A 27,975-nucleotide genomic window follows, 5' to 3' on the forward strand; every position below is an offset into this window, starting at 1 on the left:
AAAAAGGCATTTTTGCAGAATCTAAGAGAGCAAAAAAAGCAAATTCTGAGTTCCCCTAAAATCTACCCTGGTTTATCAAGATATTCTCAGTGTGTGTGAGAACAGGACTATGGTCTGGATTTAGATCCAACTCAAGAACTGGATTGAAATAGGCTAGTTTTACCCTACTGGTTGGAGGTGGGGGTTGTGGTGGGTTTGGGTTTTGGGGTTTTTTTTAACAGCAGCAGAGTTGAGGAGGAGGCATTTGCGCATCTTCAGTTTGTTGCTTTTATTACTTCAACTATTATTAGAGTTTGTAGAGACACCTCTGTTTGGTTTTTTTTTTTTTTTTCCCTTACAGTTCTTAAATACTCAGGGTTATAGCATTAATTTTTAATTCTCTTCCATTCTTTTTAGTTCTTGCAGTTCTTGTGTGGTTGGTGAAAATAAGCTTGCGCTGCAGGGATGCAAGAGGAGCAACAGCCTGAGGTAGGGCTTGGAGCTGAAGATTTTTTTTCTTAGTAGAATTGCAGGGAAGGTCAAGACTCTGAATCAGCCAGGTTCTTCCACTTATCCTCAGGGAAGGGCTGCAAAGTCAAGAGGGTCAAGACTACCAGTGTGAGACCCCTTTTAAAATGGGAAGGGTGGGGGGCTGAGTGCTATTTTTTTTTTTGCCACATTTAGGTTGTTCTTTTCAGAGTCCTTTTCCATCCAATTGCAAAAGCTGAAAAGGGTCTTTTTTATTAATTTACTTGCAAGTGAGGAATTGCAGAAAATAGCCTAACCTATGAGCTTAAACCTTTAGGAGGAAAAAATGTGAGCAGGTTACACAAATTGATTATATACGAATGATCTCACTGTACAGAGGTTAAGTATCTTGCCAAATTAAACTGAGGTATTTTTTTCTACCCTTTCTGTTCCTTTTCTTCTCCTTTTATATCTATGTATCTCAAAACCCTTTTCTGGTCTAACAGGTGAAGCTCAAGAAATTTTTTTCTTATGAGATATAAGAATGTTGGTTCCTGTGTCCTGTTAGTTAATTAAAAAAAAAAAAAAAAAAAAAAAAAAACAAAAAAAACCAAAACAAACCCAAAAAACTGAATGGCAGACTCTTAATGTGGTGCTTAGTGCTTTTCCCACTGTAATGTTATGATGACACATCCTGCATAAGTGACAGGATTAATTCCATATGTTACAGATGGATACATTTTTCCAAAATATTTTTGTGACTAGAGTTACGTATGCAAGCAGTAGAGTCAAGCCATATGTTGTGATCAAAAGCTGAGCTGGTGTTAAATTAGATTTGTGAATGTAATTGCAATTTGCGGTATAACTGCAGTTTGCAGTTGTCAATGAACAGACTTTTGTTTTGTAGTGAAAGGATGATATGTTGTTGTGAATGTTTTAAACTTTGCACTGTAGAGCTGTTGTACTTTTTGGTCTTATGCCATGAAATGTATGATAAATTTTGCCTTACCTTCAGTAGGGCCAAGCTAAAACACCCAGGATTTATTATCTGAAAATTGCTGTTTGGCATAATGGAATGCAAGAAGAAATTAATTACTCGTGTTGAAAGCTCTTAAAAATTGGATGTGCTTTGTACAGTCCTGTTTTAAATCTTACCAGGTTAAGTACAAAGTAAATAAACCAGTCATTCTAGCTAAAAAACTGACATCCTTCAGGAGAGCTTGGCTGCCTGCTTGCTGATTCATTAATACTGTCTTTCATTTGGAAGGTACTTTGAACCATGATGGATTCACATCCTGTCTCTAACTTTTTGACTTAATGTTGTTCAGGAATTCCAAATTCTCCCAGTAATCATCCTGATTCAACTTTGAATTAATATAGTTGCCTGAAGATAGTTTACAGTTGAGCTTTCCCTGATTCTCAAGTCTCTCTTTTCTGCACTAACTCTGCCTCTCTGGCTTGGATGACATAGGCTGAATGACTGGGATTGTTTGAATTCTGTGCACAGGTTTTGAAACTTGCCTGTTAGTTAAAAATAAGTAACGGTTTTGTTAGCCAAAGACCTGCCTCATATACTTCTAGTGATAATATTTAAAAGTCAGTCTTTGGGAATCTTTTCAATTACTGTCTGATCCTTTAAAGAAAAAACTATGCAGATGCTTTGCATCCTTTTGATTTCTCGTGTATATAAAGTCAACATACACATAAACTTTGTAAGATTGGGTGTGCATATTGTGTAATTACCTTACACTTACTCCAACAGAATAAAATACGTGAGCAGACTCTTCTTGAATGGATATGCGTATTCTTGTGAGTGCCAATTAAGTTTGTCAGACTCCTGACAGACTAATGCTGACTGGTAGTTGAGTCAAATACGCCATCTTAAATATGGCAATGGTATTATAATAATCAGTGCACATTTTAGTTTCCAACATGGAAAACACTGTAGTAGTGTTACAGATAAATTTGTTCTTTTTATTGTAGAATCAGATTTTTTTAAACTCCATGTCAGATATAAATATTATCTTTTAAAATAGGCATTAAATAGTTTGGGTTTTATATGTTCTTTCTCATATTTATCCAGCTGGGAGAAAAACAGTTGTAAAACCAGAGATGTTTTGAACTGTTGACACTGCTTAAATTATTTACTTGCTTGAATATCATATGTAGATTCAAATTGAACAAACTCACAAGGGGAAAGATGTATTAAAACATTTCATTATGATTCCCAGCCTCCTTTTGAATTTGTTTCATACAGGCTGCTGCAGATCCAATGTCCTCCTCTGATGCACCAGAAGATGGCCCAAAGGAAACGTCAAGTGTATCGCAGAATATCTGTATGTTTCTGGTTTGACTGGGGAGGGTGTATCATGTTGGAAGTATATTAAGCTAAACGCCTATGCCTTTTCCTTACCTAATAAGGATGTGGCTGTTAGCACAAAAGGGAGATGTGAATGAAGTCATATCTGACTTAATCTATTCATGATTTGTAGAAAGGCCTAGTTGCGTAAACCAAATTTGGAAAGAGCAATGTCATATTGATTGTCAGTTTGCTGCTCCCATGCTTTCAAAAGAAAGTAAATGGGTTTTGATTTAATAGATATACTCGGCTATTGTTTTAAGCTTGGTCGTTGCTCTCTAAGCCAGAGATGTGTAAGTATGTGTTTGTTTTGGCATTCTGGCATCTAGTGTTATGATGTTGAATCAGCTGTCCCAAGTGGAATACTTTGCCCATGCTGGCATGATAATGTTTTGAAATGAAGGCCAAGCCTGCAGGATGTGGGGATAGAAGTATTCCAGCCAAAACTGTCTTCTGAAGCCCAGGAAAAGTATCAGTCTTTAAGTTTTTAGTGGTAAGGGTCAGGTAATGACAGACATTTCTTTCTCAGGAGGAGAAAACAAGGGCTTCTTAGGATTTGCCTTGCTTTTATTGATATACTGTTGTGATGTTAATGTATACAATGCTCATTTTGAACAATAGGAACATTCAGATTGTGCCTTCTGGGGCATAATAGGCTCTGAACCACCTTAGGGCAAATTAGCCAGTAACGGCAACAATACTATAATGCTGAAGTTGCTGAATAATCCCTAAGGATCGCAGATTTCAGAAAACAATCATGGGAGCAAACAGAGCCTTGACTAAAGCTATGGGAAAAACATTCAGACCTAAAGAAGCAGATTAATTTTCTATGTTGCTTTTTTCTCCAGATATAGAAGTTGGTTTAATAAAAACCATAGCTGTTTCTGAGAATTTTTTCCTTGATTATGTCCTTAAATGATAGCATCTGGTACTATGCTGTTATAGCAGGTTTTTTCACATGAAACCTTATTCAGTCCAGTTCTGAATATATGTATGAGGTGAAGGCTTCAAAAATTGGTAGAAATTAAATCCTTTAAGGGTTACCGAATACATAGAAACCACTTTCAACTGGGGGAATCTGAGCCATAAATGGCTTTAAGTTAGGAGAGTATTTGGGGAAGGTGATGTGCACACTTCCCCGTTTCTTATGTTCTTCCTTAGATACCTGCTTCTGACCATTGTGGGAGGCAGGATATTTGCTTAGGTAGATTTAGGTTGATCTACCATGGCTGCTTTTATGATCACGTGACTGAGAGTGCTACAAATGCAACAGCCCTGCCTCTTTTCCTTCCTTTTATGGTCATTTTTCCCCACCCTCTCCTTAGCATCACCCTCTGTTTTGGCAGCAACATTGATGTGTTGCAATTAGTATGGTCTGATCTAAGACCATTTTCTTGGGTATTGACCATGAAGTAGTAGGCTGCTAAACTGCTAAATAAGAAGGATGTTGGAGGGTGGCTTTTGGTTTGGGTTTGGGGTTTTTTTTTGACATAGAATCTTGTGAGATAAGTATTTGTGGGACAGATCTGGGGCCAGAGCCGCACAGTTAAAACAGATTCATGAAACGAATGTATGGTAGGAGGCTGTAATTTGTCTGCACCTTTAACATCCTGCCTGCAAACTGTTCACTAACTTTTTTTTTCCCCTGGGATTATGATCCTATTCCAGGCTTCTGGACCACTTGAGACCTCTGCTAACTTGTGCAGCAGCTTGCCAGAGAAAGAGAGTTGGTTGGAAACAAAACTCTGCTTTCCTACTTGATGCTTTTTTTTTTCCTCTTAAGATGTGTTACAGCTTAAAGATGACTCATTCAAAGTTACTATATTTCCCATTGATGTAAAACTGAAGCTTCTCTATCTCAGTTAATGAGGCTTTCTGGCATTTTACAAGCAACTGTGATGGAACCGATAGATCTTCCTATTTTCCGTGGCAAGCTTGGCATAGATGGGCTAAACTCACGTTGTACCGTTTTGGTCTTAAATAGTTTGTTGTTGAAATTAGGAAAGAATGATTGGTTTCCTGACCTGAATACCTCTTAAGGTTTAATTTTCAGTTGTATACTTGATCCCTGGTGTGTTAATCAGAGAGAAGGTTAAGACTGGTACTGTAGGTATCCTATATGTACCATTATATGCAGGTGACTTTACCAGCATACTCACACCAGTGTACGTGTGTTGCTATCGTTTATACAGATAAAATCCCAAAAGGGAACGCTTTTGTTGTAGAATTAAAAAAATGCCTTTTTTTTTTCCAATTTAGTGTATACCTTTTCTAAGTATTCTTTGCTTCTCTATCCACCTCACCTGCCACACAGCTTCTCTCTTTCCCTTACTGAACTGCGTGGACAACCTGTCCCAGTGTCCACAGGGTAGGAAACCTGGACTGAGACCCATGCTTGGAGGCAGCCTCTCCAGTGGTGGCACTTTCAATGATGTAGCCTCAGAATTGAATGTAAGATTACAGTGGTAAATCAATGGCCTTTTAGCTCTGCTCTGCTGTTTAGTGGTGACATTTTTATTTTCTGTTTTACTTACGTGCATTTTATAGTCATGTGTGTTGTTCTGTTTTTCTTTACATTTATAGCTGATGCAGATGCATTTAAAATTCTCCTGGAGATGAAGATGAAGAAGAGGCAGAAAAAGCCTACTTTACCAAGCACTGTGACTGAGCTTGACACTGAGGATGGTTCTAAAGTATATGTGGTTGGAACAGCCCACTTCAGTGACAGCAGCAAAAAGGATGTAGTGAAGGTAAATACTAAGTGGGAGACCTTCAGCAGCATGTTTATAATGTTGTCAGCTTAGCATTAAGTAGAATGAAGTCCAGTTCTCTGACTTGCTTAACCCCCAGACTCTTTTTTTTTTTCTTGTTAGCTGTTGGAAGGCTAACAGCGCTGTGGGATGAACTAAAAGGCAGACATATTATCTTAATTTTTTGATGCAGTGCACTGCTCTCCCATCTCAAATATTTTTACTTGTCCTTAGAAAAACAAATGCAGATACAGTGCCAGTGTTAAAAGTAGAAGTCCCCCTAGGGAAGCTTATGTTGCCTGTCACGATACAGCATCATGTCACGCCAATAGTGCATACAGTGGTGGTTGCATATTCACTGTGATGGGGATGTGCTGAGAAGGTGCAAAGCCTAGAACAGAAACTAGTTTACAGCTTCTCTGTGCCCAGGGTGTATAATACTGAGCTGTAAAACCATGCCGCCCCAAACTTGGATTCCATTCTCAAGATGCAGATAGGTCTGAAGCTCTAGGAGCTGTTTCATACTGTTCCTCATGCAGAGTCTGCAGTTTAGAGTGGCTTTATTCGCCAGGAGCTAGAGGGGAGGAATGTTGTGCCAGAATCATCAACCCTGGTTCTTCGAAAGCTTATTCTAACTCAGATTGCAAATGAAACGCAGAGAATGATCAAAGGAACTTTGTGAATGTGAAAAGTTTAACAGCAAGTTTTTCTTCCGCCCGCTCCTCAGCACAATGTGTTCTCCATCCTTCTGTCCCAAAGCATCCAGTAACTAAAGCATTTCACTGTCATCTTCCTTAATGTTTTTCTCCATACATAGCTATTTGGAGAAGTCTTATTTACTCCTTCGCTGTCCTTTTAATTGAAAATGGTTGTTGGAATGTGCTTTTAAGTCCCTTTTCTCATGACAGTTTATTTATATTGGCTGTATTTCTGTTTAATCCTTCTTAAACTGGTGTAAATAAATTAATCTTTTTCAGACAATACAAGAAGTACAGCCTGATGTAGTTGTGGTGGAACTATGCCAGTACAGAGTTTCTATGTTAAAGATGGATGAAAAGACATTACTAAAAGAAGCCAAAGAAATAAATCTGGAAAAACTTCAACAAGCTATAAAGCAGGTATGATTCCCACAGGGAGAATTAAAGGTCTGTGTTAAGAGCAATTCATCAAATTGCAACCAAAACCAGTGTTCCCACCAGCTGGGAACCTAATAGTGTTCACCTAGGTGAGAGTACTTTTACAGTGGCAAAGTTAGGTTTGGGGTTGGGTTTTTTTGTTTTGGTTTTTTTTCAGCTGGAGTATTGAGGGCTTCTGTTCCACAACGGGCAGTTGTTGACCTTGGCAGGAATCCTCCCGGGTTTAACAGTTGCTCCATTTGCAGGACACAAGTCTAACTTTGTAATTGTAATGCTCTGCTAATATACTTAAATATGATTATTATTTCTACAATCTGCATCTGTATCACAGCTATTAAGGGAGCACTTAGTTTTGGTATTGTCTGTCATGATCTGTTTAGTTGCATTCCTTTTTCATCCTAGTGTCTCGCTCTTTTTAATTCTCATCCACTTTTGAGTAGCTTCTAATTGACAGTAGGCCTTCAGGAAGGTTTTTGAAAAATCTGGGCTGAAAAGTGTGGGATTCTATTCAATTTATAACAGCTCCGGCAGTTTGACAGTCTGGGATGTGTGTGCAAAACAAGTGTTCTGTATTTTTTCAGTTTTGCCCGGTTAGCTTGTATTTGAGTAATGTTAAGGTAGGCACAGTGAAACAGAGCAAAGTTGACTTAAAAATGACAGGACATTTGATTAGAATGGCAGTATGTGGTCAATAGTAAAAACAGTTTCCAGTGTCCAGTTGAATGAACAAATTCATAGATTGTTATTTTGGTTGTGTGGTAATTACATATTGGAATTGCTTTATTGACGTAATTGGGGAATTTCCAGGATTGCACTCCTCATAAGACTATAATCTGCATCCATGCAGAAGCACTTGCAGTGGCTACAGACTAGTCTACTTGTGTGTGTGTGCACGCGCATGCTCATAGTGTCTTAGTGCAGGCTTTCTGACTCTCAGAGTTAGGCAATAATGCATCTTTCCTGTTTTCTTTATTTATGTCCTGTCAAAGGAAGGAACATTGCAAAACACTTGCATATTGCATGAATTACTGCATCCATCTGTTTATTTTAGGTAAGGTGGATTGTTCTGATGCATGTAGCCAAAAGAATGCATGTTCGCAACAACCAGAGCAGCATAGCTGGGGGTCTTCTGACCTACTAAACAGGCACAGAAGCCTTTTTTTTTTTTTAACATCAAAGCTAAATGCAACTGTTTTTGCTGTGCTTCTCTGTTAAGAGGAAAAGGATGATGAAAATAAAATGGTGGACTTCTTTCTTCTGGGATGTAAATTGTGTTGGCAGCTTTGTAATTAGCACTTCCTACCAGGGCCTGAAGTGATCTTATTGCAGACAGTAGGAAACACAGACTGTGTTGGCTCCAAAGCAGAGAATAATACAAAGATCCTTCCTATTGTTACAGTTCAATCTTAGTCTCCTTTGTCACCAGGGATTATGCAAATAATAAAATTTGGACACTGTGCCTTTTAAATAGTATCTTTCTCTGTCTATAGTCTCAACTGAAAAAAACCAACCAAAACAACCTTCCCCCTTTCATTCAGTAGCAGCATGGGCTGTATAGGGAAAACCAGGATGCTAAATTATAGTGTCTTTGTTTTTCTATAGCAAAAATCAAACCAGCTGTTGAGTTGCTCAGTTGTGCTTCAGTTGTCCTTTCATTGAAATGTGCATTCAGGCCCTAGAGTTACACCAAAAGTCAAAGCTTCCAACTTTTATCCTTGAGTATCAAATTAGGAAAGGAAACTGTCTTTTTATAGTCACTTGTGTAAACCTTAAGCAGTAAAATTGCATTTCATTGCTCTTAATTGAAGTTGGAAACTGAGGATTAATATGAAACCATTACACACTTGCAATGGGTCACTGGTATTCACAGCTTATCAAGCAACTGTTCCAGGTCAAAAACAGCCTTCCTCCAGCTCCTCCTTGAATTTCAAAACCCTTAACAGTTGTTTGCAGAGAATTCTCTGTTTGCTTTCCATTAAGCAAAGCAACATGATGCAAACTGGTATCTGGCTCAAATGCTGATTACCTGAAGATGCACAGTAACAGTTTGCTTAAACCAAACTGGTAAGACAGGTTTTTCTTATCTTCTGCCCTGGCTTCCTGTTTCCACTGTCCCTTCTGTGTCCATACCATGGCTGCATGGCAGTCTGAACAGGGCCTGCTTTTTAGCTGTATCATGTCCCTATGTGGCTGTACGATTGCTGGTCCTGACACAGAGGAAGAGCTGAGAAACCTTGTTCTGGGGCAGAAGAGAAAGCGGGCAGGTGGCAGCAAAATCTTAGCTCAACCTCACCTTTAACCTACTCCTTTAGGCTGAAGTCACCTGTGCAGGAATATATTGTAATGTTGGCTTTTTTTAACACTTCTGGCCAGCGACAGAGCTCTAGTTTTGCACCGTGCAATACAGCCCTCCGTGTTTAGATAACCTACATGATTGTTCTGTTAAATAAAATTGATATAATGTGAATTGGCAGATAACGGGTACATCCATATGGGCAGGAACAGGCTGTTGTCACTTGCTACCTTCCCTTGCATTTTAAAGCCTAACCTCCAGTGCACTTGCAGCAGTAGGAAAACCAGTTCCAGGCTCCAGGTTGCAAGGCTGTGTTGGCACAGGGCTGTGTCCATGGAAATTAGGGTTTTTAAAAGAAGAAATTCGGAGGACTAAAATACAAACAGTTTGTTTTTGCCCGCAGTTCTGCAGTTCAGGCTGGATCTGTGATTTGTTATACAGTCAGAGTAGCCCCAAGGCCCTCTTCTTAGGCTGTGTTCCCATATATAGTATAAGCATTTCCATGCTGAGTCCAGTGAAAGATTTATCTGCTTCAGAAGCCTTCTGGCAGCTGCCACTAACAGATGCCTGGGGAAGGGCATTAAATTCTGCAGTCATACTTTGCCTGGGTATTCCTCTTTCTTCCTGTCCTTTTCACTGTCTCAATGCTAATCATGGTGTTTCATGCAGGTTAAGAGCACAAATGACTTGGACACCCTTCAAAGATGCATCCCTCTTTTAGGCAGCAGGATCATAGAATGGTTTGCGCTGGAAAGGGACCTTAAAGATCATCTAGTTCCAACCCCCCTGCCATGGGCATGGACACCTTCCACTAGACCAGGTTGCTCAAAGCCCATCCAACCTGGTCTTGAACGCTTCCAGGGATGGGGCATCCACAGCTTCTCTGGGCAACCTGTCCCAGTGCCTCACCACCCTCACAGTAAAGAACTTCTTCCTAATACCTAATCTAAATCTACTCTCAGTTTAAAACCGTTACCCCTTGTCCTATCACTACACTCCCCGTTAAAGCGTCCCTCCCCATCTTTCCTGTAGCCCCCCTTTAAGTACTGGAAGGCTGCTGTAAGGTCTCCCTGGAGCCTTTTCTTCAGGCTGAACAACCCCAACTCTCTCAGCCTGTCCTCAGAGGGGAGATGCTCCAGCCCCCTGATCATCTTCGTGGCCCTCCTCTGGACTTGCTGGAGCAGGTCCATGTCTTTCTTATGTTGGAGGCCCCAGAACTGAACGCAGTATTGCAGGTGGGGTCTCATCAGAACAGAGTAGAGGGGCGGAATCACCTCCTTGGACCTGCTGGCCATGCTTCTTTTGATGCAGACCAGGATACAATTGGCTTTCTGGGCTGCGAGCGCACATTGCTGGCTTATATTCAGTTTTTCATCCACTACTACCCCCAAGTCCTCTGCAGGGCTGCTCTCTAGCCACTCATTGCCCAGCCTGTATTTGTGCTTGGGATTGCCCCGACCCATGTGCAGGACCTTGCACTTGGCCTTGTTGAACTTCATGAGGTTCGCACGGGCCCAACTCTCAAGCCCGTCAAGGTCTCGCCGGATGGCATCCCTTCCTTCCAGTGTGTTGACTGCACCACGCAGCTTGGTGTGGTTGGCAAACTTGCTGAGGGTGCGCTCAATCCCACTGTCCATGTCACCGACAAAGAAACAGTGCCAGTCCCAATACTAACCCCTGAGGAACACCACTTGTCGCTGGTCTCGACATCGACATTCAGACATCAAGCTGTTGACTGCAAACTCTTTTGAGTGCGACCATCCAGTGAATTCCTTATCCACTAAGTGGTCCATCTGTCAAATCCATGCCTCTCCAATTTAGAGACAAGGTTGTCTCTTGCTGTGCGCCTTCCTCACTGCCCTAAGGATCTTGAACTCCACCATTTCATGGTCACTGCAGCCAAGGCTGCCCTTGAGCTTCACATTAGCTACCAGCCCCTACTTGTTGGTGAGAACAAGTTCCAGCATAGCAGCTTTCCTCATTGGCTCCTCTATCACTTGAAGAAGGAAGTTGTCATCCACACATTCCAGGAACCTCCTGGATTGCTTATGCCCTGCCATACTTTCCTTCCAACAGATATCGGGGTGGCTGAAGTCCCCCATGAGAACCAGGGCTTGTGAGGCTGATCCTATCTGTCTGTAGAGGGCCTCATCTGCTCAGTCGTCCTGGCTGGGTGGCCTGTAGCAGACCCCCACTATAATGTCACCGGACGCTGCTCTCCCTTTAATCCTGACCCATAAGCTCTTGGTTAGTTCCTCATCCATCCCCAGAAGGAGCTCCATGCACTCCAGCTGGTCATTGACATAGAAGGTGACATGCCGTCCTTGTCTCCCCTGCCTGTCCTTCCTAAAGAGCCTGCATCCTTCCATTCCAACACTCCAGTCATAGGAGCCATCCTACCATGTCTGATGCCAATAAGATCATAGCCCTGCAGGCGTGTGCACATCTCTATCTCCTCTTGCTGATTCCCCATGCTACTTGCATTTGCATAAAGGCATTTAAGTTGGGCCCCTGATGAAGCTGACTTGCTGGCTGGAATTCCTCTGTGCTGCTCTTCAGGTGCTCTCCTGCTGACCTGTGATCCCTCTCCAGGCTCTGGGCATCTATTGCTGGCACTGGCATCAAACTGGTAGCAGTGGGATGGATTGAGGTTCCCCTCCCCCAGCAACTTTAGTTTAAAGCCCTCTAGGGATGAATATTTCTGTCATGATGTAAAAATGCAACTTCAAATACATCAGTCCTGAAGGGGAGATGAGCCAGCAAAAACCTCAGGCTGCATTATCCTAGTTTTCTTTTCTTTGTGGGCATCTTTTCTGAACTTCTGGAAACCCTTGTCCCCCAGGCTTTTGAGCTGGATCTCAAAGATGCCAAAAACCTTTTTTTCTCACTGCCCTCTTTCTTCTCATCTCTCCCCAGGAGCCCACTGCCCTTTCTGCCATGCTTGCTAGTTTATATAGCATGATAAAGCAGATAATCAGTTGGCTTTGAAAATAGCCCCTCTCTTTTGCCAGTTCTGATCCTCAGTGACTCTTGAGCTCACCTCACTGCAGAAACTGCCTGCAGCCTTTGGAGAGGTCACACAGGCATCAGATCTGGCACAGGATGGGTCATTTGAGCATGGTCCTGGGAGCAAGGAATGGAGACCAGGACCTTCCTCTGGTAATTTCAAGCTGTTATATTAATTCAAGCTATCCCATGTAACCTCATCTTCAGTTGCATGAAGCTGGTGATATAGCAGGAAATTAACCTTTGTCAAGGGAAGGAGGAATGCGCTTTTTGGTAGTGGTATGAACTGATGGCAAATGGGAGGAGATGTGTAATCAAGGTACAGGTTACACCTGGGGACAGGTAACACTCAGCCACTGAGTCTTAGTCATAAAAATAACTGGTTGAGGACAGCTAGAGCTGGACAGAAGGAACAGCTCTGAAAGGATTTGTTTGAGGTGTTTTTTCATTCTTTTTGTAAAAGTATAGGGAAGGGAAATTTTGCATAAGTATATATAGGAGAATTTTTTTTTTTAAAGAGCAGCCTTGATTTTAGGTCTCTGTTCAAAAAGTAGTAAGACTGCAAGGAGGGGCCTTTAGTCTGCTTGTGGGAGTGAGTTGTACTCGGGACTGTGAGGCCTTTTCTAAGGTCTTATGTGCTGAAGTCATGCACTGCAATTTCTTGCACAACAGTAGATTCTCTGTGTTTCTGTGTCTGTTAACCTAACCAATCCTCAGCCTAGTGTTTCCCAGGACTGTGGAAGTGCCTATGATTAGACCACTAGCTATCTCCCTTTCAGTATCTCTATAACGTGATGTTCACTGCACATTGAATGGAATATACTCTTGTGGTCCTTTTTTTTTTCTGTAACTAGATAGATCAAGAAAAATTAAATGCACAGTATAAGCTGTTTTACCATTCAGTTATTCAGAAGCATTCTTCCAGCAGGTGGAGTAAATACAGATGGGAATAAGTCTGGCTGCCCTCCTTTCTTAAGTCTGTAATATATTTTTGGTGAAAGGGAGAATACTTTGGCCACACATTGAAGTGAAAAGCTACTTCACAACTGATACAAGCTGAAATAAGAGCTGTATTTATCAGTGAATTGGCTCCAAAAGGTAGCTTCAGTGCTGCTGCTTCACTAAGATAATTAATGTTTTTTTATTTTTTTTACTGTGAACAGTACATTCTTCTTCGAAATCCACACAGCTTGTTGATTTTATTTTTTCTTTTTTTTAATGTTTTTCTCCCTTTTCCACCAGAATGGAGTCATGTCTGGATTGATGCAAATGCTGCTTCTGAAGGTTTCTGCTCACATCACAGAACAGCTGGGAATGGCCCCAGGAGGAGAATTCAGGGAGGCTTTCAAAGAGGTGCGAACTTGAAATGGTTTTTCTGAGGTCAAAATACTGGCCTTTTGCTCCCAGAGTCGAACTAAATTAAACCAGTTGTTAGTGACTAGAAAAGAGCACTTTGGCCATACTTGTGCTGAAGCCTGTGAAGTAGTAAGAATCATCTTCGGCTTCAAAGTGTACTCAAAAGTACAGAGGTTTGTAGCCCTAAGTGGCATGAAAGCAACTCCAGATAGGCTTCAGATAAGGGTTTTTCCTGATATTTCTGATGGCATTAGTTTTCATTTCATTAATTATTTATTTTGTTCCTGTTAAACAATTGGTTTTGGATTCTGGATATGGATCCTGGTCCCACTGTTGGTGGTGTCAGGGTTTCAGGCTGTGAAAACCAACTCTAAAGCATTAATGAGATCTAACACATTCATCTAGAAAGATTGGTTGGGGAAGTGAAATATCTGACTAGTCTGTTAGTCCTATCTGGTCTTTTAACATTCCCTTTTGTACTACTGCCAGCTGTGATACTGGGAAGTAAATAGTAGCTGGACCTCTACTGTGTATCACAGCTACTCTTGTTTTTGTCTAGAAATACTGAGACACTATTTTCAGTATATGTATCGACCTTGCAGAATGTAGTAAGGAAATCTGAGATAATGTAGCTGTTAAAGAATCTGGAATAATTTGGTGTATTTAACCTTAATAAAAAGAAAACTGTTTCAAGGCTTATTTTCCTGAGCATTCCAGACCAGAGTGAAACATTTTAAGTGGGAAAGAAAAAAAAAATATATATTAGCTTTGTCCTGTTCTAAAGTAGTTGTTTGAAATTTTTAAACAGGTATGCATAGGAAAGAATTTTCTAGAAATTCTGTACTGTGCTGAAATTTGTCAGTCAAAGCTACAGCAAAGTCTCACCTCACATTGTCGTGTGGTATCTGGCATCAGTTCTTGTTTCATAAGCTCCTTCTTGAATATATTTTAATATGATAAACTGATAGGTTAGTGATCCTGACAAATCCTCAGTAAAAGCAAAATGACCACAGTTGTTTCACCCTTGACTTTATTCAGACCCAGACAGATATTGAGGCCCATCTGTTCCCCTTAAGTAGTCATAAACAGTAGCTTTCTGCTTTGGTAATAGTAACCTAAAGAGTGTAGCATTACAACTTAATGTTTTTACTGTAATACCTACTGCATCTTGTAGCTGATGTAATCCTTTATGAAGTAGTATTTTGGAAATTTTATTTACTGCAAAGCCAAAATATTTTTTTAATTTTGAAGTGTGACACTACTTGCTCTTTTTTAAGATGCCTTATATAACCCAATAAAACAAATTTTCTCTTAATAAGTATGTACTGTGCTGCAGTATGAAATGTTGACTCGCGATTTGTATCTTCTCTTTCAGGCCAGTAAAGTACCTTTCTGTAAATTCCATCTTGGAGACCGACCCATCCCTGTTACATTTAAGAGAGCAATTGCTGCACTTTCTTTCTGGCAAAAAGTCAAGCTTGCCTGGGGCCTTTGCTTCTTATCTGACCCAATCAGGTATGAATAAGCTTGCCACGTGTTTATCTGGGTGAATTGTTCAATTCTTCAGTTTGACTTTAGTACAAGCTGGAAGTCCTCAGTACCCAGCCTGATGCAGTGAAACTTGAAGTTGGTGAGGAGGACAAATATACAAACTACCCTGCAATAATCCATATTTTTTAAAAGAAAGCTGGCTTTCTGATCATATTCCAGCTCTTCCTTTAATTGTCTTTTGATACATTACTTCCAGGTGAAATGAGAGATTTGGTGCTGGAGAATTCCTAGCGTACTTAAGAAAAAAACTTTATTTTTTTATTATTATGCTGAAAATAAAATTTTTCCCATTACTGTGTGTGGATATTATAAATAGAAGAGAGTAGGGCCTCGGTATGCTAATTTATACCTCCTTAAGATTCCCAAAGGATGTGGGCCTGCTGTGCTGTCACATCTGGATCAGGGCAGCTTGAGAACTGAATCTGCTGTCTGAGCAGATTTTTGGAACAAGAGAAAATGTTTGAAGTCTGTGGACAACATGTGGACTCTTAATGACTATTGCCTTTATACAGAGACATTGTTTGGATCTTTTGCCTTACAGTAATATTTCTCAGACAGCTATTCTCTTGCTCCATTTGTTTTCCCCTGCCCTTCAGAGACATCCCTGTGCTTCCTCTCTTCACAAGTAGGTGTGCGATAACTTGTTTGAACTGGGTGAGAACACATGCACAGCTGTCCTAAATTCAGTCTGCTCCTATGAGACTCACAGTGGTGGGAGGCTTGCCAGAAATGGGTTCCCTGTGCACATGGTCCCTGAATCTCAGTGCCGCCCTCGTACCCTATGACCAGAGCTCTGCACAGCTCATGAAGTGATCTGTGGCATTTTTTCCAGGCTTTTAAAATTGGGCCAGGGTTCAAACTGTATTCTGGTCAATCAGACCTTCCGTTTTCCAGTTTTAGCATTTACTTAATTGTCCTTTCCTGTAAATACTTGCTGTTACGTTGATCTGTAAAATGAGTTTGACCCTCTTTCAACCCACTAACTACAGTTCATGTGCAAAGTAAGTTTTCTTACTTACTGGTCTAATACCAGCATGAAACTATTTGCAGGCTTTTGGAGGGCATTGGAGGATATATTTCTCTGCAACTTCTCCCATTCTTTTATCCATCCGAAGAACATTTTGGTTTTCAACTGCAGTATTAAGAGAATTACAGTATATGCACACTAGCTTCCCACTGACACTTGGACATGGCATCTCGGTTGTCATACAATTGATTTATTTGCTACATTGATTTTGAAAAGTAACGTGTGGGTAGGGGCTGAAAAGGAAAGATGTTTATAATTGGGAAGTTGTTGGGGGAGGGGAGTATTGTGCACCCAGCTGTCAACATGAGATTCTACAGAAAATGGAGTAATAATTCAGCATCAAATCTGTGTCAGTCTGATAGTTTTTCTATGATCTGTTGAAAGCTAGCAATGCATTTCTTCTTTTGGTTGTCCCTGTTGACATTCGTAGTGTCCTTTTGATCTTGGAAAATAAAGAAAGCACATTTGGCATCATTTGTCAGTAGACAGTGATGCAAAAACAGATTATTCTGTTGCCACAAACTATGACTGTACCACAGCTGTGGGTGCAAACAGAAGGTTAACAGCACCTATAAAAAAATATAAAAGCTCATTACATTTGCTCCTGCAGTTTTTATTTATTTCCAGCCCATTTCCTATTCTTCTGTTCAGAGAATTTATTTATAACTTTGGCTTCCCTGTTGAAGACCTGTGATTGACACTAGGAACCTGCAGAACTCTCCCATCGCCTCAGACTGTGCCTTACGGTGTGCTTTTTTTTTTTCCTTAAATAGAGCCTCCGTGTGTTCAGTGATCAGATATGCTTCCTTGGGAGTGCTCTGTGTTGCCTCTTCTAAGCTTACTAATGTACACTGAAAGTAGGGCACCACAAAAACTATTTCCTTTGAAGCTCTAGTGCTTTTGCTCAGTTGTCAGCTTTCAAACTAGGAAGGGTGAAAATCCACTAGCACTGCCTTAAGGCAAGTGACCTTTCTTTTTTCCCTTTCCCTTACTGTAGAGGCATTGTTAGGTACCCAGTTTTACAGGTTTAGGGAGTTTGTTTTGCTTCTGAAGAGAACTGGGGGAGGAGAACTGAAGTGTGTGGGTTTATGTGAAGAATGTGTATAGTACCTAATTGTTTTTATTCATTGGTTTGTCTGTATTGGGCTTTAAAAGCATAACAGATACTGAGAAAACTTAACTTTCTTTCAGTAAAGATGATGTGGAGAAGTGCAAACAGAAGGATTTACTGGAGCAGATGATGGCAGAAATGATTGGAGAATTTCCTGATCTTCATCGAACAATTGTCTCGGAACGAGATATTTACTTGACCTACATGCTGAAGCAAGCAGCAAAACAGATAGAACTACCTCGAGCTTCAGAAAGTAATTGTTTTAAAGCCGATATCATAACCAGCAAGGTGTTCTTTGTGTACTAGTCCAAGGTTCAGTTCTTAGGAACTCTGGGATGTTCTGTTCATGTGTGCCACATGTCACATAAGATTACAGTGCTTAAAAAATTAAACAGGGATATTACTCCTCTGTTGCAACCACCTATAGAAGTAAAGAATTTTTGTAGAGCAGTAGACTCCAATTATGATTCCTTTCTCATTGTCCTGTTTAAAACTGGAAAATACTAATTAGCCTGACAACTTTTTCAAAAGGCAAGCATCTGGTATTACAGCACAGGACAGTCTTATGTTGCCTATCTCATTTCCACCTTGTTACCTTAACAAATTCATTGTCATCACTAGCTGCACAGAAACTTTTCTTGCTTGAAACGTGTGACTGCATGTTTCAGGAAGGTATAAGCATATAGTATAACTGCATTTCTCTAGCCTTTGGAAGTACTTTGCTGCTGTATGTGATCTGCACATACAGCAGATCTTCCTATATATAAGCATACTGAGGTATGGGTTACCTCTTATTTGCTCTCTTAAGATACTGTTTGTAATCACTTGAGTGCAGACCTCTGGCACTGTCTTGTGATTGAAAAAATAGCAAGGGGATTGCACTTGTGTTCTTGTACATCCCTTGCCTAATATTACCTCAATGCTGCCTTCTTAAAGTTTGTCTAAACATACAGTGTTTCCTGTTAGCTCAGTTGATATCACTGGAAGAGGCACAGGTGCATTCGGTTACTTGGTCTAAAGAGCAGGCTGAAAATTTAGTTTTATTGTTGGTCCTGGCTGGGTCATGAGCCACAAAAGGAATTGCTTAGCAATTCCCTGCTCTTGCCCTCTCCCTTACACCTACCTTCTTAAACGCTCAGTTTCTGGATCACTGGTTTAGTGAATGCCTGTGAAACTGGAAGGGGTTTATATGCATTATGAAGGACTTGGAAGGTGGGAACATAAAAGACAAGAATGTGAGGGACTACCTGACTAATAGTCATGTGTCTCAGTCTCTTAGTTAACAAGAGACAGTACCAGAGACAGTTTTGTTTAGAAGCTGTGTGTTTATATTACAGACATACAATCTGTTCTATGCATTCATGCTCATGAGAGGCAAAACGAAAAAGGGGAGAAAAAAAAAAAAGGCAAATCTTAAGTATATGATTCGTAGTAAAATACAAAGCCCCACAATTCAAATGAGCAGAAATAGGGCATTGTCACCATTGTCCAAACCGTTTGCTATTGTAGGCAAGGCCAAAGAAACAATTTTGAAAAAGTGTATAATAGTTCTAGAGTTTTCAATACAGTTTTGTTTCGTTTTGAGGGGACCTGCTTTTCAAATTTTTTTACTTATTTCTGGAAAAAACAAGGGTGGATATTTATAGCAAGGCAGTGGAACTTACATTTTATATTTATTATATTTATGTATAATTTTCCCCAAAGGAAAGCAGCCTGATTACTATCACTTAGAAAGTTTTCTGTGAATTATTTTTATCGTGGCGTGGTGCTATTTTTTCATTGGGGGAGAGGTAATCCCAAAACTTCCAGGAACAACATTTTCACTTCCACTGGGTGTTGTGGAATTTGGATGGTAGATGGGAGGTGAGGGTGGGAGCTGGCACATGTTGCAGTGGTCTAATGATGACTGGCTAGCTGCTGCACACAAATGGGATGGGTTTTGCTGTTACCTGCTGAGGCCAGGTCTGTAACAGTAAACTTAACAGGGGCAGGTATGGTCTCAAGTGCTGTTCTCTGATTGTTCATTCTGCTTGTTAGGCCAGGTCTTGTCACAGTTTGGATGTGTGCCAGCTGCCACTGTCCAAAGTGGTGGAGAAAGCTCTCTGTTCAGGAGACAAGCAAAGACCAAGGATGTTCCTGATAAGCAGTACAGAAACATGACTCACACAGGGAAGGGAAGAAATTAACTTAGCTTGCATCTGCTGAGCCTCTCACCCTGAGGCTGGAGTATGAGCCCTGGCCAGGTCTGTTTACCGAAACAAACGTTTCCTGAAAATCCAGAAACCATGCTGATTTTCTTTAGACTTTCAACACAAGAGGCAGTAGGTGAAATGAGTATTAACTTTTAGTATGTAACAGTTTTAATATCTGGTAGAAGAGTCCCTACCTCTTGGAAAATTCCATTTTGTCATCTCACACATTACCTGTTTGTTTATAGTTTGAAATTAGTTGGTTTACTGATGTGTTCCTTTTTCTCCATCTGTCTTTCAAGCTGAACCTAGAAAATACATCCCAGCTGTTGTAGTTGGTGTTGTTGGGATGGGTCATGTACCTGGAATTGAAAAGAACTGGAACTCTGACTTAAACATCCAGGAAATAATGAGGTAACAGTCTTCCTTTCCTACATGTTGACGTAACAGCTTCTCTTGCTAAAAGACAACAATAATTGGTTTGTTGGGGTGGTTTTGTTTGGTTGTCCCAGCTTGAAGAAACATCACTACTGTCATCCCTGCCCTGTCAGCTCACTGCTTGCTGTGCAGTGCTTGCAGATTGTGCTTACAGCACAGGAAAAGAAAATATCAAAGGAAGAAAGTAAATAGTTGGATATCAAGGGAAGGAGAGATGAGAAGGTGCCCATGTCTAGAAAGAAAATTCATTGATCCACATTTAAGGCTTTTAAAACAAGAATTCAAACAAGGCTGTAGAAGATCGTGAAAACAAAACCAGGCTTCCAGCCTAGCTTAGGTAAATATAAACTGTTGGATTCAAAGCTTGTTGTGTAAAGACGCTGCTGGCTCTGGCAGGCTTACTATCACAGTTGTTCATAGCCTGTTTTTAACTATATATATATTTAAGTAATAACATGTTTTAATGCATATACCTAAATATGGGCTGATTTAAGCCACGTATCTAGTGAACTCTCGCTCCAAAGTAGCTATTAAAATAAATGTAAGTGCTTTGTAAAAGAAGGAATTGAAGAACTAAAATCTTCAGACTATGTGTATCCTATAAAGCCACAAAGGTCAGGACTTTAGAACTGTAGGAGGGATTATAGTACAACCTGGTAGTACTGGTCTGTGGTGGCTTAGGGTAATAGAGCCTTTCCAATATTGGCACTTTACCTTATCACATCTGTTTACTGTGTTTATATATGCACCTCATCTCTTCAGAGGCTCTGAAAAACAGAAAAGACTGTGCCCCAACTAAACAGTGTATTTAGGCACTAAAATATGGTTTAGAGAGATTTTTTGTATCTGGATGCAAGAATGCAATGTACAGAAGCCCTGCCTAGCCATTTATATATCTTTTTTAAGGCTAAGCCTCTCCTGGAGTCACACACTAGATGTTCATATTCCTCTGCACCCTTGCAAATAACTGTAAAATGAGGTTGCCCAAGTCTGTATGGTTAATGTTGGCTGCATCATTGACATTGCAGAACTGAAGAGCCGAAAGCCTGATTACATGTCTTCAAGTGTATGTAGGGGGTCTTTTTCATCAAAGTTCAGGCTCTTCAACTTGATTGTCTTTACCATACCGGTGCCATAACTAAGGGGAATGTTACCAGTATCTTTCATAAGACATTAACATTGCATTAATTTGACTTTCTAAAATAATATGAAGCAAATTATGTTCATAAGATTACTATATTTGAGATTCATTTCTCCTTAAACTTGTTTTACCCCTCATGCCGTTGCACTGCAGTTGCAGAGCAGAGTTACAGGGGTTTTTTGTATATGTTAATGGTTGTCACCTCTTTAAAGTGAAAAGTTTTTAAGACTTTTACAGGTATTTAGTTAGGTTTTTCAAGTTCCAAAGTGATCCTGGAAATCATCTGGATAGAAGCATATGCATTTCTTAGACTTCCAATTTTTAAGTTTATGCATTGAACCTGACTTTGAGCAGACCTTACTATTTGCTTCAGATCGTTATGAATTTATTTTTTTAAACTGCGTAGAGGACTGGAATTGAGAAAGAATAGATAGAGAAGCATGTAAGAAGGTGTAAAAGGATGCCTTTACCCCATTCTTTGGTGTGTATGCTTTTTTAAAACCCTTCCCGTATATTCCCTTAATATGCAAAATCTTACCAATACTAATTTCACTCTAGTTTGAGCACATGGACCTAAACTCAGTCTAGTTGTATCCTAATCTCAGTGCATCTAACCTGGTTGGAGCGTGCCCATAATGTTTTTGCACTACTGTAACTGATTGCTTCTGAATACATCAGGAACATTTTCTAGATACAAATAAATGAGAATTTATGGCTTCTTTGAAACAACATGCAGAGACCTCTCCATCCCTTGTGAGAGGATTATCTGAGTTGCAGTGTAGGCATGCTGTGGGTGCAGGGCCAGCTGAGGTACTGCAGAGCCTGTTGGTGAAGGTGTAGGGCTACCTATCCGTGTGACTGTGCTTTCAAAGCCAGCTTTATTTTGAAGGTAATATTAACAGCTTGCTTTGTACACTAAGTTAATAAGACTGCTTGAAGGCAGGGGTAGACCTGGTGTGCCTGTTGTCCTTTACCCTCCGGCTTCCAGGTGGCCTTCCAAGTGGCTCTGTGAAGATCTCAAAGCCAGCAATACCTGCCAGACTGGGGACAGCTTCGTGCGAAGCCTCTCTGATTTGTCTGCACTGTCCTCTGTGCAGCTCTGGAGGCCAAGAACACCGCAGGGGCTTGGCTTCTGCACGCTGGGAGCTGTAGTTAGGCTAGTAAGCCTGCCTGGCATCCAGGGGTACACCTTGCTGAAACACCCCTCTGAATCTGCACAAGGGCCAGCCTGCCTCCAGACTTGCTCCTTCTGGCTGCACAAACCTGACCAGGTCCTGACATGCCTTATGCAGAATATCCAAGCTCTGTTTTCCTCCATTACCCTGAATGACAGCGAGTTGACTGTACAGGCATTTAGGCTGTGTCCTGTCTTTCTTCGGACTTTTGTCTCTGCAGAGATGTCCTGGGTTCAGCTGGGATAGAGTTAATTTTTACAGGAACCTGGGAGGTAGGGGCATAGCCGGGGCAGCTGACCTGAACTAGCCAAGGAGCTATTCCATACCACGTGCCATCATGCTCAGTATAGAAATGGGGAGCGGGCCGGGGGGTGGTCTCTGTTTTTGGTGGGGGAAGTGGCGGAGCGTCGGGTCCCGGGTGGTGAGCAGTTGCACTGTGCATCACTCTTTTTGTATACTTTTTTTTTCATTAGTGCCGTTGTTGTTGTAGTAATCTCTTTGTGTTTGTCCCAGTAAACTGCCTTTATCTCAACCCTCGAGGTTCCAGTTTCTTTCTCCTTTTCTCTCCTCCGTCTCCTCCCCATCCCACTGGAGGGGGGCGGAGGAGTGAGCGAGCGGCTGCGTGGTCCTTTGCTACCGGCTGGGCTGAAACCACGACAAGAGATATGCATAGTAACATTATAAACAGTTCGACAAACAACATTAACTTCTAGTATTGTTCAAGAAGTCTTGATGTTGTCTTAGTTACTTTGATAGGGTGATGGGCAAGTCAAGGTCCATAGGCATTAAGACTGGTGTCATACATAAGTGGAAAAAGCTTTATTATTGTTGTTACTATTTAATTTGGATGTAGCCCTTGAACATGAAAGAATACACTGTTCATTCATGACATATCTGTTACCTGGAAGTCTCCTGCACTATAAGGGGGAAGGGGAGAAAAGATCCTTGTTTTGATTGGAAAGTGCCTGTTCTTTCCAGCTATGCAGGTGTTAACATTGTTTTATATCTTTTGCTTCAGTGTGCCTCCTCCATCAGCGTCAAGTAAGATTTTCAAATTTGTCATAAAAGCAACAGTTTTTGGACTGATGGGATATGGCTGCTACCGAATAGGTCAAAGGACGGTTCAGTTTATTCTCTCGATGCCAGCAGCACAGAGCTATCTTCAGAAGCTGACAGAAATAAGGTCTCAGCATTGAACATCAAGTGGAGGCACTATGTGAAGAAGGTGGCTGAAAAAGGGTGATAGAGGCAACAAATGTGAACTGGACTGAAAGAAGAGCGAGCTGAGGATTCTAGTCAGAGATGATTGATGCTGAGCAATGCCGAGTTGCTGTATAATAAAAGATTTGATACTAAAGTTACACCAGCTATGATCTAATGAATAGGTTTGATTCCTGGTAAGTGTGTTGCATGAAACCACGTGATTCCAGATTGAGGTAAAAGAAATATGTACACAAATATATATATTATATATACGCATACTGTATATATAATATATATTACTGATGATGTAGTACAGACAGCTTAAAGAGTGTATGCTCATTAATTCTTTTCCAGAGGAACAGAACAACACAAAGTAACCTAATAGGCTGCATCTGCTCCGAAGTTCAGGGATGCTTGTCTTGAGTGATTCTTTGCTTTTTTTCCCTTGGGAATAATAATACCTAGTGGTCATTTCTGGTGCCAGACACTTTTACACGTAATTTAGAAGGACATCTTCTCAATGTGTGTTTTATACTTAAAACATTTAGGCTTTTTTTAAACTTAAGAGCTTTCCAAAAATTTCAGAATTGTACAGTCTGTCATACGTATACTGCTCAAATTTTTTACAAGCCTTACTGAAGAACAGGAACGTTGCCTTTAGATTGCATCCCTTGTTACCACCACCAGTTGAATTGTCTTTCTCCTGCATAGAGAAGGTATAGCCACACCATCAGAATGCAATGTGGTTTCTGTCAGATGTTTACAGGACACTCTGTTCCTTTAGATTAGCTTATTTAAACTGTATTATTTAGCCAAATCCTGCTGGATTCAGTATTGTAAATTTAAGAGACTAGAACTACTGTACAATTTCCTTTTGTTTCTCATGCAATTTACTTTTGTTTCTCAGACCTTTCATTATTGGGACAAGAAGTCTGGAATTGATAGCACCTGCCCCTCATTTTTGATACATGAAAATATTTTATTTATCAATGTGATTTCTCAGTGGATGAATATTTTAATCTATTTAATAGAAAAGCAGTGTTCAGTTTAGTTTTTCAAACTAGCTGTAGCATTTTATTTGGATTCCCTGCTATTTATACATAGAATTATGGGTACTTCAGACTGCTGTGATTTTCTTTCTTAATTATCCAGGACAGCCATCCATCATCAGTCTTTTTTTTTTTTTCCTAATCCTAGGTTCATATTTCATAGGAATTTTTTTGGTACCCTTTATACAGGATTGTCAATGATTGTAAAGTGCCCTCTGCCATCAGCTAGTCCCAGTTGAACAATACAAGGAACTGTCATATCAAAGTTTTAACCTGATGTATTTGAATGGAAGAGTCCCATTTGCTCCTCAGGCTCCTACACTGTTGCTCATTGCTTAAAGTGAAGTTTTTATCTGTATCAATTTCTTTTGGGAATGAACGATAGGAACCAGTGTGTGAGGCAGGAGGAGGAAAAGGTGATGTGTTTTGTGTTTCTTTGTTGTTTTCAGTTGGTTAAATAAAATCAACAAACCGCTTCTAGTAGGGTGTATTTCCAAAGCCTTGTGTTGGAGATTGTCCCATAGTCTATTGTTTGCTGAAAGTATGTACATGTATCTTCTGTGCAGTGTTGTCTCTTTCAAGCTTTTTATATGAAATTAAGGGTCTAATGCTCCTCTCTGTGATGGCATTGACTTTACTGGGAGCTGGTCTGTCCATGCTTTTCTGCCTTGCACTTTGAAAATTTTATGAGTTCCAGTGCAGCAAATCATTTAAGTGCATGTTTATCTTTAAACCTATTAAAACTAACCCGATCCTGCAGAGCTCTTAAGATGATGCTAGGTGCTTTTCTGGATCTGGGCCTTACAGTTGTGCAGGGAATAAACCTTAGCAAATGAGAATGGCAGCAATTCACACTTCTAGGACACAAAGTGTAAATGATAATATAGAATATAGTGGAGGCGGGTCCTTTTATTTTCCATCTATCAGTGCTTAAGAAACCACCAGCCATCTCTAGCAAGAAGAAAAGCAGCATTTGTAAACAATTTATAGAAGACTAGAGTGACTGCCTGAATTTTGATTCCTGATTTTTTTTAAAGGTTTAATGTATTGTTTACAATTAAGCAGTCCTATTTTAATAATTCTATTACATTTTATGTACATTTTTTAAAAGACGAAAACAAAAGCTTAAGCTCATTCTTCTCCTGGCTTTACTGACATACCAAAATATTGTTTTGTTCATTGTTTTTTTGAGAATTTTTAGCTGGTAAAATTCAATATATTGATGTTTTGCTTTAAGTTATCTACAGATTTTTAAGGTATCTGCAGATATTTTAAAAGCTCTGTAGATCTTTGATATCTGTGCTCAGGTAATTTTACACAAAGGAAAACAAATCTAAGGTAAATTTTAGATATGAGCCTTAAACTTGGGTGGGACTAATGCTAAATGATTGTCATGGAGCATTCTTACAGACTTAATGTTTTATGCTTTTTAGCCAGAAGTGATTACCATGTAAGTTGTCTGTTCATTATTCAGTTATCCTCTCCAGTTAATACCTTATGCCTACTGTTTCACTCTTTTTTTTTTTTAATGAAACATATCAGCAGATTCTTCAAGGAGCCTGTTTGTGGATGGAGAATTTGCAATTTATTTTCCCACTGTTGCAGACTGGCAGATCATATGCATGCACTGTTTACTCAGTGGCGCTGGAAAGCCTGATGAATTTGCAGAACTAACAGTCCTTATGAATCCATACACGAATGCTCAATGTTGTATATTCAATGTGTTGTACTGTTTATGTAACATAATCAGTGTTTTAGGTCCATTCTTTTCTGTTCTAGTCAGTCTTCTCAGTGTTAACAGCATCCTGTAAAATTTATGTTGAATTGTCCCAGCCCCGCCTCAACCTTATGAAGCCATATTGTATTTTTTTGGTGACATGTACATCTGTTTTATGCATTTGTACATGTGATGTAAATTTGAAGTATTTTTAACAATGTGTGCCTTTACTCTAAAGTGATTTAAAGTAAACAGCAGTATGTTCTATGATATAAAAAATAAAATATTTTAACCACCATTTCTGTTGAAGGCATTTGTTTTCCTTATCAATATTTTTATTGAGAAGAAACACTGGTTATTTAGACCTAGTATGTGATAATTTCACCATCTAACACATTTTTCTGAATGTCAGTTGGAGTAAATACCTCCCACTGAGGGGCATCTGAGTGTAATGTTGAAGTAGGGAAACTGGTTTCTCAACCTACCATGTGTAATTGGTTAAGAGAAGAAAGGATGAGTTTTCCTGCCCTACTAAACATGCAGGGAGACTGACTTCTCAACGTGAGTACCTAAATTCAAAGTCCAGAGTTAGGCATGGTGAGTTGACGTTGTTGTTGTTGTTGTTGCTTTTCTTTTAATGTCTCTCCAGTGCTCAGTTGTGCAAGGAGCTGTTGGCCTTAGTCCCAGTCCAGCGAAGCGCTCAGACACTGGCCTAACATCAGGCACAGTCACCTGTGCTTACAGTGCTGGCCGCTGCATGGGAAGTAAATACCCTTTGAGTGGAAAAGATGTTGAATTAGTGGCAAAGAGTTTAATCTTTCAAACTGAGCTAGCTAAATCAATGTGACCATTGGTTTTTTTTAAAAAAAAAAAGCTAATAATAAAAAGACCCTATATTCATACTGAAAGTAAGTACGTATGATAAGCTATATTCCATACAGATAGTCTGCTGATTGTACACTTTGTCAATCAGTGCTCCATACTTTCTGATTGTATGTGTGTGAAGCAAAGTGCAGTCCTGTTTTCCTTGATCAGGCAAACTTCCCTTCAGTTGCACTTGGAGTGGCATCTGCAAAGGAGTGCTGGGTAAGCTATTTAGGTGGAAGAAAAAAATTTTACATACTGTAGTCAAATACCATCCGTGGGACTGGCAGATGACATGCTGCACAGCACGTGAGCTATCAACCAGTGCTCAGTCAGGCAGCCTCAGTTTGCACACCTGCACACGGAAGGCAGCTGCCTGTTTGCGGAGTGTATTGTTCACCAGCCTTACATGCATACTGCTGGCCTAGGTCATGTTTGATATACCTTTTCTATACCAAATACTGAACCAAATTAAAAAAAATATTTTTGAGGTGGCTTAATATTGCCCAGATTTCCATTGGAAGCTGTTTTTCTGCGTGTGTATTGTAAAACATCTAAAAGGCACTGAGAAATATATCAAGTTATTTCAAAGTGCCAGGCAGTAGTGGGAACTACACATAGAAAAGAAACAACACACTTGTCACTTGTGTAACTAAGATACTCATGTATGTATTTTCCTGTTTTCTTTCTAAAACTGAAATAAACTTTAATTTTAGACTTGAGTGTTTTGAGATTGATTTTTTTTTTTTTCCCCAAGATTGGTGGGGAGGGGGTTAAGTATTTGCAGGAGAAGGGTCACTTTTCTGGCTCTGACTGATGTACAGACTTCAGTGTGGTGCTGAGCCCTTTCACTTGTGCATGAGAGACATCAACTGCTGGACACAACTGGCTCCAAAGATAGAAAGCTGAAATCAGTCTACTGACTGTTCAGGTGAAAAAATACAACTGCTGCGCATGTCCCTACAGCAGCAGGTCTTTTGTGTCCATTTGTATGTGAAGGAGAACGGAATACCTGGAGCAGCTCTCCTGTTCAGCAGGTTGTAGCTGAAGAGCCTGGCAGGGGCTTGTCTTACTTATCTGCTCCCTTGTCACTTGCCTTCTGCAGTCTAACCAATGGGGAGCAAATGAAGCTTTCTATGCTCCAGGGAGGCAACAGCAGCAAA

At 40.2% G+C, this 27,975-nt stretch overlaps 1 protein-coding gene across 3 annotated transcripts in view; it reads left to right on the top strand.

Annotated features, from left to right (window-relative positions):
- TRABD (TraB domain containing) overlaps nt 1-27,529 on the top strand; it is a 39,509-nt gene extending 11,980 nt beyond the window's left edge. For 2 of the 3 annotated variants that reach the window (XM_049814498.1, XM_049814500.1), the window contains exons 2-10: nt 397-468; nt 2,705-2,783; nt 5,390-5,556; nt 6,534-6,674; nt 13,234-13,344; nt 14,723-14,862; nt 17,117-17,289; nt 19,528-19,639; nt 22,998-27,529. In XM_049814498.1, coding sequence (XP_049670455.1) covers nt 445-468; nt 2,705-2,783; nt 5,390-5,556; nt 6,534-6,674; nt 13,234-13,344; nt 14,723-14,862; nt 17,117-17,289; nt 19,528-19,639; nt 22,998-23,175 — 1,125 coding nt within the window. In that variant the 5' untranslated portion in view covers nt 397-444 and the 3' untranslated portion in view covers nt 23,176-27,529. Of the gene's footprint in view, nt 1-396; nt 469-2,704; nt 2,784-5,163; nt 5,258-5,389; nt 5,557-6,533; nt 6,675-13,233; nt 13,345-14,722; nt 14,863-17,116; nt 17,290-19,527; nt 19,640-22,997 lie in introns of those variants that run through there. The other variant, XM_049814501.1, reaches the window with a different exon arrangement.
- The last annotated feature ends 446 nt before the right edge of the window (nt 27,530-27,975 follow it).

The sequence above is a fragment of the Accipiter gentilis genome, chromosome 11 (assembly GCF_929443795.1).
Source record: "Accipiter gentilis chromosome 11, bAccGen1.1, whole genome shotgun sequence".
NCBI classification, from domain to species: Eukaryota; Metazoa; Chordata; class Aves; order Accipitriformes; family Accipitridae; genus Astur; species Astur gentilis.